We start from the raw sequence: 9,547 nt of genomic DNA on the forward strand, positions 1-9,547 counted from the left end.
TGTCTTTTTGAGAGGATAAAACATTTTGATCAATCAAAACTCTCTCCTGAATTTCGTCCCAAGTCACACATATATATAGGCCTTTGATGGCCATTCAAAATCCAAATGATAAGATGTGACTGTTGGCAATATTCCTTGAAAATCCTCTCTGGTAATCGATTACAGAATTAGTGTAATCGATTACACAGTTGTTTTTCTTGAACAGTTGTGACCCTTCATTTAAAATTTGAATTCCCAACATTCAGAGTCTCTGGTAATCGATTACATATGATGTGTAATCGATTATACACTTTCAAACCATTGGTAATCGATTACATGTATTGGTAATCGATTACATGTGCCTTGAATGACTTGAAACCTTTCATTGTGAGGCAAGGCTTGATCTTGAAGAAATCTTGAATCAAGGCTTCGTTTGTTGAAACAATCTTTTATTAATATTGAAGCAAAATGAGCCTTGTTTGATTCTTCTTTTGACATCATCAAAATCATGTATACATACATTCACATTCTCCCCCTTTTTGATGATGACAAACATGTGATTTCTTCTCGACACCATCAAAGCTTGCATGATTTACATTCTCCCCCTTTCTCTAGCAAATTCTTAATTCTTCTTGACATCATCAAAATCTTCATGATTTACATCTCTAACTATTCCATCCAAACATTTGGTGTCTTTGTTATCTAGTTGTATGCTGGAGGTTTCAGTTTTTTTTACCTTAAATAATATTATATTAATACCTGTTATAGAAGGCAAATTTTTGTTGACCAATAAAATACGCTTAAGTAATAATACTTGAACTTACACTTGTCATGTTAATATACATAGTTTTGCTGGATTTTATTATTCCACGTTAAATTTTGAAATACCATTGCCTTTTTTAATGCATGCTTAGAAATTAGAGTATATGGTTCTGTTGTCATTGATTTGTCAAATTCTGTGACTGTTTACAAGAAGAGGTATGGTATGGAAGCATGTGAAACAAAAGAAGGGACTGAATTGACAAAAGGGTTCATTCTAGAGTTAATTGTGGCTATGCTGCATCTATTTTTAAGTTAATGTGTTTCCAACAGCCACTCATGCATGTAATGGTTCCCAGATGTACTCGATCTCGATTTGATAAATAAGCTTTTCTTGCAAGACTTGTATCACTACCTATGTTTGAACTTCCATCTGTTGTTATCTGTTTTGCAGATTTCAGAATGATTGGAGACCACGGACAATTTGAGCATAGTGAAATTTTTTATTTCTCTCATCTCAATTTAATAGCCAAGGTCCAGGGAGTTGATGTGGCAGAGAAGTACATGAAGAATGTTCCAAACTCTTTCAGAGGTGAATGAAGCCTAGATACGAGATACGATACGGATATGGTACGACACAGATACAGAGATACGACAAATTTTTAAAATTAAAGATACGATACGTCTTGGATACGTTAATTAAATATATAAAAAGTTATATATAGTTTCAGATTTTTTTTTCTAGAACAGTTAAATTTTTCATTGGAATAGCTTCAAATTTATATTAAAAAAAAATCTAGATATGTCTAGTCTTAGATCTCTTACCTTGTCTACCCTAACACAGTAACCCCTACCCCATCCTACACCCCTAAGATCCTTTACCTTGTCCTGGGGTATCTTTCTACCCTAACAAGAATCTAGATATGTCTTCTTTGCTGTTTATTTAAAATAATTTCACATAACACTTGTGTTAATATTTAATTATGATTTAATTTTAAAAATTATAAAAATAATATTCGAAGGTACAACACAGAAACAACTTGAAAAAAGACAAAAACAAGTTCCAAGAACCCGTTGTTTGTTGTACCCAAAAACTATTTCCATTTTCCCATAATTATAATGATGCATTAATGACCCCTATCCCTTGACTTACAATTCACAAAAACACAAACCAGAAAAGAAAAAACCCCATCCATCATTTTCATTTCAAAACTTGTCTTCCACCTTTTTTTTTCCATCACTACTACTCACAGATCCACCATTCCTTTCCACCTCCCTCACTCCCCTTCAAATCAGTTCACATTTTCCTTTCACACATTACTTTTACTTCTTCCACCTTTTTCTCTCTAATTTCATTCAACAAAACCATTTTTTTTCTCTTTCACTCACTCACTTCACACAATGAAGCACCCAAGGGGCTAACTCCGCTGTCCGCGACACCTGCCGCGACACCATGGGCGCCCTCGCCGTGCAGTATTTGAAGGGAGACGGCGGATGGTGTGGCGAGGGAGGTGTAGGGACGGTGGTGGGGCAGTTCGTGAAGCTGCTGTTCGAGGCAATGGGGGAGCAGAACAAGGGGGTGTAGGCGGGGGTGGCAGTGTGCATGGCCAAGATGGTGGAGTGTGGCGGTGGCGGCGGAGGAGGGGAGGCGGTGCCAGTGGCAGCGTTTCAAAAGCTGTGTCCGAGGATCTGCAAGCTGCTCAACAGTCCCGTATCCGAGCCGTATTGGAGTTGTATTGAAGTTGTGTCTAACCTTAGGAAGCCGTATCCCAACCGTATCTTGTATTTTAAAAAATAAAAAATAAAAAAAATTGGATACTCCTAGGATATGTATCCGGCCGTATCCGTGGAGTATCGATGTCGGATACGGGTGCGACACCGATACTTTTCCTTTTTTCACGTATCCGGGCTTCACAGGTGTAGAAAATTCTTTTAGCAAACTGTGTCCGCTCTGGCAACATGGAAAAATCAGAGGCAGTTTTTTGAAAAAATGAGTAGTTTAGGTTTGCCAGATGATCATTCTGTACAAGAAGTGTGACAAAAGAAAGATACCTGGTATATTATCCTTTATGAAGAAGGAAAATTTGACTGCATCTCATCTTACATATAGGATTCTGATAGCAACTAGAGGTGAAACTCGGGACTTAATAGGGATGGAACAGTTGCTTGAGGATATGAAGTCTCATGGTTTGCAACCTGATGCTCATTTCGTGACAGACTTGATCTCTAATGTAAATGATATAGTCAAGGATGGTGACATGCACCATCTTTTGAATAGGAAAATATTTTTACTTTGTTATATACACTTGCATTGGTCTAACGTCATAACTATTAGGGCTACTTCTATGCTATCCTTTTCAAAATATATGGTAGAACATGAATCATTCAACGCAGTGACCAGAAGTTTCAGCATGGGTTTGGTTTTGTGTTCTGCTAATCTATTCGCCTGCATATAATGTGAAAAACCGAAGCTATAAGAAGAAGTTTCTGTGCAAACGGGCCTTTTGACGTCTTCTATGACCTGACGCTCTACCAACCATGCTATCAAAGACATATATAGTTCTGTTTAAAACTAGTTCAATCCAACAGAGTTTTATGTTTACTAACATTATGCATCTCAAGACTCAATTTTTTTTAATAATAAAAAGACACAACCCAAACACGCAATGCTTCCATTTCCATATGTAACAAAGTACTAGTTCGTAGTTTCACCTGACAATTTGAAAATCATGTTTCTTTTACATGCTACTCAACGCAAAAACTAATCGTGAGAATAAAAGTGGTTTTCTCTTCAACCCAAGTTGTTCGGGATGCGTTAGGCACTTTTAGCCTTTTGTTTAGCTGAACGTCTGCAAAACTATGAACACACTTTGAAGTTTTTGAAAAAAAAATAAGGAATGTCTTTTTTTGCCATTTCAGGGTTTGGTATCAATCTCGATTTGACCCCCCATCCAAAAATGGCTTTAAACATATTCTACTTTTCAGCGAAAAAAAAAATTAGTTCAAGTCACTCAAAAGGTGTTCATGAATCATGATAATAGATTCTAAAAGGTTAGCATGAAAGTATGAACAGAAAATGAGGAAAAAGGATTTGCAAGAATTCCACCACTTATCTAATATGAACTTGAGCTCAAAGCCTTAACAACTGAAATAAAAGCAAAAGAAAATTGAAACGAAAAATGAAGATGAAATTACAGAGATGCACGGATCGAAGTGCTTAATGGAAACACACTTTCTTTTTTGTAAAAAAAAAAATAGTGCCAGGAATGTCCTTTTTCCCTTTCAGGGTTTGGGGTCAATTTTGACTTGAACCCCATCCAATCTTCTTGGTGATCATAGATCATAGAAGATTCTAAAGCTGTTCATGATCATAGATCTTCTTGGTGAAAAGATTCTAAAAAGTCAGCATGAAGTATGAACAGAAACTACTTCAACACTTAAAAATGGGGAAAAAAAAGGTATTGTATTTACAATTCAAGATTCCACCACTTATCTAGTATGAACTTTTGTCCAGAGCTTCAACACTTGTCTAGCCAGTACATAGTTAAAGTTAACACTAATAGATAGGCCTACAACACTCTGCAATCAGTTTGTGACTTTTACTCAAATGTAGATAAAATCAGCAAATGAAAATAAAAAACCAAAGTGAAGATGATGAAGTTAAAGAGCACCGATAGTCTAAACTCTAAAGTGTTTTCTTAATGAAAATTGGTACGTTTCCAAGAACCACACCACTCAGTACAAGAAGAAGATTTAAGCATCATTGTGTCATTACATTGCATCCCCTTCTAATTTCTAATAAGGATATTCCTGCCTTATGGTTTTGCAGAATAGCAGTTACATCCTAAACATGTATGACTGCTACATCCCAATCAAAGCGCATAACCAATTTTCCTCACTCGCACTTGACATGACTCTAACCTTCATAACGATACAATTCACGAACCTATCCACACTTGCAAACAAAACAAAACAAAAACAAAAATTGATAACTATACATACAATCACACAAAACACTCCTTCCTAGTTCCTTCAACGAAACCAAACAAACTATACATACAATCACACACTCCTTCAATCATATTAAAGAACAAAAAAATTGATAACATAGAATACAACTTGAAAGAACCACATGTTTACTTTTACTCCATTATTATTTAGCAACATACAATACGCAAGCCTAAACCAACAACAGTACTCTCACCTCATGGTTCAGCTCACAAAAATCAAATTCATCAATCAGAACTTAGGAAGTTCCATCTACACCAGACAAAAAATAAAAATGAAAAACAAAAATCAAAACCATTACCATACCATATCTCATTAACCCCAAGGTTTTCAATTGTCTGTCAATCCTATTGTGAGCCACCACAACTAAGTTACTTGCAACAGTTCATAACTCAACTGTAATTTAAAACCATGATGATTTACTTCATTGCCCTTCTTCTTCTTCAGCAAAATTCAGAATCTGACAAACATCTTTCTCATCAGTGTTGAAATAGGACCTCCTCCCCCCCAACTCAGCAACTCTTTTTGCTGCACCGGAATCTCTGGGACTCTCATTCAAACACTTCACCATCTTAATCTTTGGAAGCATGACCGCCACGGCCTCCGCCTCTTCCTCGCCGTTCTTTGGAATCTCCCACCTCTTCTTAACCCTAATCTCAGTCCCTCCTTCCGGCAACGATCTCTTCCTCACATCACTATTATACCTACTCGCCACCATCCTCCCCTGCTTCAACAACCCCTTCTTGCCACTCTCACACACCGATTTCACTTTCTCCTTCTCAAATAGCCTCTTCCCCTGAACCTGAATCACCGAATTTCCCTCCTTCTTCTTCACTCTCCCAACGGTGGTTTTTGCCCTCGATTCCTCGCCGATCTCAGGAATCTTCCAGAAGCACGATTTCCGGCGACTCTGCAAGGTGGTGGCCGGCGTCGCCGCCGCAATCTCATTCGGTCCAAGACTCATCCCTCGCCGCCACGCATTATTATTATTGTTACTACTACTACTAACCCTAACTTTTGTCTTCGGCGTTTCTTCGGGTTTTCTTGAAACGACGGCGCTTGGGCGCGGCTCCATGAACTTCGCGGGGACGACTCTGCCCATCACCACGCGCTTCCCCCGCTTCGCCTTCTCGAGACGGAGCGCGTCGAGGCGCGTGGTAAGGCGCTTTATCTCAAGCTCGATCTCTTCGATCTCGTCGTCGATGTTTTTGTTATCATCGGAACCGAAACCGAAACCCTTGGGGTTTTTCTTTGTGGCGGTGGTGCTTTTCTTGAAGGATAAATTATCGGGTGCGGGCGGGCTCAGGTTTTCTTTGGTGCACTCGGAGGAAGACCAAGAAGTCTTCATCGGTAAGAAGGAGTCTTCTTCGTTGCCGTCGAACGCGGCGTTGTTCCACACTTGAATGTCGTTCATGCTTATTGTCGTTGTTGCGTTTTTGAGGTTTTGATTGAATCTTTAATTTCTTCTTGATTTTGGAATGGAAGAGTGAGTAGTAGTGAGAGTGAAAGAGGGAAATATTTGTATTTTGAGAAAAAAGTGACCGTTGGGGGAATGAAGGAAGGAAGGAAGAAATCAAATTAGACGTTGGTGGGATGGATAGGCGCTCCATCGTGGCCGTTGGATGGGAAACGGCTCCTCATACACGCTCCGATATGATTTAAAGGGACTTTAATTATAGTATTAGGGAAAATTACCCTTTCATCACGTTTCTTACCATATTTATAATTTTTTTAGTGTCTAGTTTAGTAAAATTGTTTTTAGGAGTTATCTATTTTTTTCTTCAGAAATTCAAATCAGATTGATACTAATTATTCTAACTAATCAAAATTTTGAATACTTATCATAATTATTTGATAATAATTAATTTATAATTATAAAAAATTCTCTAGAAATAAATTGTCTAAAAAATTTCCGTTCAAATGTATAAAGATTCATTCCAAGACTTCTTTATTTTTATTAATATAAAGATTAATTTATTTCTTAATTAGTCATTTAAATAAAAAAAATTATGTTCTATAATCATAGTTTTAACACGTGGACTTACTTAATCGATGCGAGCGCAAATCGGTCATATGCTCGAGTCAGGTTTTCTATCAGACAATTCTTGCACTAAACACGATGTGATTCAGTGTGGTTGAACTCAACCTACTGAATCGAATTGCTGGGTCACAACTTTTTTCTTTTTCAAATTACTTAAAAGGATGCTGTTTTGCCTCTAGTGACTAAAAGAAGAAGAAAGAAAGGGTCAGGTTTGTGTTTCCTTGTCTCACTCCTTTGAAAATGTTCTTTAAAGATCTTCAGTCCTCCCATTATCAACACACTCCCATCCACCACTATCAACATTCCCTTCCTTCATAGTGAAACTTTCATTATTTCCATTTCCTTTTGTTTACGAGCTTATAAATTATGATGTTTTCTTATTAATATATGTTCCCTTTTTTATTGCACATTTTGCTTTGTTGTTGTAATGCAATTGTTGATTTGATTTCAAGATTTATTTTCTATAATAATAGTTTTAGGTATTTAATTGATATTTTGGTTTTATTTGAGTAATATTTTTTTTGGACTCTTTTAACACAAATATAAGATTTTTATATTTTTTTAATACAAATTCATGCTGATCAATTATGATCTATCGGTTCGATCGTTAATCTAATAACCCATCTAACGTCTTGATTGGGACATTGGATTGGTCATTAGACCGATTTTAAAACTGTCTATAATCTCATTACTCGATTAATTATTAAGTGTACTAAACTAATTTAAATATAAAAAAATGCCAACAAATCACCATTAGAATAATTTTTTAATTAGAATAGTTTGTAATATTTTAAAATTTCCAAATTTTTAAATATCTATCTACATATATATTCCTATTCATTATCATCAAACTAACTATTTATAAAATAAGTTATTTTTATTCAATATTTCTAATTAAATATTTTATATTTATATAAATGTAGGCGCCGTACGTTGCACAGGACACTTGCTACTTTAAGCATCACAAAACAACAACAAAAGGATACAATACAACAACTTTAACAACCATAAGCATATATAATTGATACAAATATGTAACAAGGCTACATGCATTCATAGATTTTTTTTCCAACTGGTTCCTGATGGAAATAATTGAGCTCCTTGCTACCCTACCCATGTGGTCTCAGGGGCCAACATAAACCCTTTTTATTCTAAAAAGGAAATTCCATAAACAACATTTGCAGCACACATTAACGCAACACACATGCATGGCTAGGAACTCACCTTAGTACAGCTAGTTAGTTATTTACATACAACATTAGTCATATATAATTAACATCACTGTCCATGGTGATTGTGATTCCTAGCTAGAACTATATCCAACATGCACCACTAGACAGAATAATTAAGAGTTCATTCTAAATGTCAAACCAGACCCACCTAACTTGTCTTCCATGACTTTGGTTAATTTCTGCGCCATCGAAGGCGAAAGATAATTAACCCAATCCCCTATTTCACCCTTCCTGAACAAAAACTTATTTTCAAAGTTCCTGCCAAATGTACCAGACTTATTTACCTCTAATTCCTTCATTTTCTGAAAGCTACACAACTTGATTATGTTCTCAATCACACCTCTATTTTCTTCCTCCAAGGTGAAAGGACAACCCAAGAACTCAGCTACCCTTTTCAGGTGAAAATTGATGTCCCCTTTGAGGTCCTCATACATCAAGAACAGAACCTTGTTTGGTTTCTCTATGCTCTCCTTCCAATAACCAAGCATGTGAGTCCAAAATGGGCCAAAACCAACCACCCCTTTACAGTACATTTCAAAAGCCTCATCAAGTGCCAATGTGGGTAGTGACCCTGGCTTGATTTTGTTGGCAAAAAACCAAGAAGAGATGAAAGTGTCAAAAGGGTTCCTGCAGATGTAGATTACCTTGCAATTGGACTCTTTGATTGATTTGGACAATGAAGCAAATGGAACATGAGTTCCAAAGAGTCTTGGCTCATGCATGTTGGACAAGTCAGGAACCTTGTCATGCTTATCATAAACTGTGTACTCAAAAAAGGGTACAAGGTCATGGGGATTGAAATTGAGAAGAGGGTGGTTCTTGTTGAAGGAAGAAAAGTTGTGGCGGCTCACAGTGGCAAAGGTAAGGGCCTTCAACCATGTGGTGCCTGATTTTGGCACAGTGGCCACAAGAACATCACTGTCCTTGGCTTGAAAGTGCTTTTGAAAAGTGATTATGGCTTGTATTTCATGTGGTTGGCACCAAAACCCTTGGAATAGATACACATATGGTGTTCTCCAACCTTTCTCTCTTGGAAGGGAGAGAATTAGCTCCGTACTTTGTTGGCTTATTTTGTCATCTTCAATTACTTCCTCTCCACCACCACCACCTGATTGGATTTTTGTAAACTTTGTTAGAGCCATTAATTGGAAAAAGAGTCATGATAAACACTAATAGTAGTTTTGGTGAATGTGGCATGATGGTTTAGCTCCCATGTTATTTATATATAGCAAAACCTTGAAGAGCTGGCTCTATAGTAAGTGATAAGCATTCTTATTGTTGTTTGTGCACGCGAGAAATGCACAAAAATGATTGTTGGAAAAGTGACAAACATTAGTAGTAATCACCTAGCAGCCTTCTCATTTTGGATGTGAAATATTTTGGGCTATTTTACAAAAATAGGGGAATTTACTTTTAAATTTACGAAAGTAATATACTTTTTTTTTATAAAAAATAATATTTGTACGCATGTGATGCACAATTTTTTTAATGTTGGACGTATATTATAATAATTATTTTAATTATAATT

The 9,547-nt window shown here is 36.5% G+C and overlaps 2 protein-coding genes across 2 annotated transcripts; both read right to left on the reverse strand.

The window, feature by feature from the left end:
* Nucleotides 1–4,857: 4,857 nt before the first annotated feature.
* Nucleotides 4,858–6,285, reverse strand: LOC102668024 (uncharacterized). Its single transcript, XM_006591143.4, has one exon. It carries the CDS (start codon nt 6,158–6,160, stop codon nt 5,171–5,173), a length of 990 nt encoding a protein of 329 aa, XP_006591206.1. The 5' UTR covers nt 6,161–6,285; the 3' UTR covers nt 4,858–5,170.
* Nucleotides 6,286–7,861: 1,576 nt separating this feature from the next.
* LOC100776542 (cytosolic sulfotransferase 15) lies at nt 7,862–9,161 on the reverse strand. The gene has a single exon (XM_006591609.3). It carries the CDS (start codon nt 9,159–9,161, stop codon nt 8,133–8,135), a length of 1,029 nt encoding a protein of 342 aa, XP_006591672.1. The 3' UTR covers nt 7,862–8,132.
* Nucleotides 9,162–9,547: the final 386 nt, after the last annotated feature.

This window comes from Glycine max, chromosome 11 (assembly GCF_000004515.6).
Source record: "Glycine max cultivar Williams 82 chromosome 11, Glycine_max_v4.0, whole genome shotgun sequence".
Taxonomy (NCBI): Eukaryota; Viridiplantae; Streptophyta; class Magnoliopsida; order Fabales; family Fabaceae; genus Glycine; species Glycine max.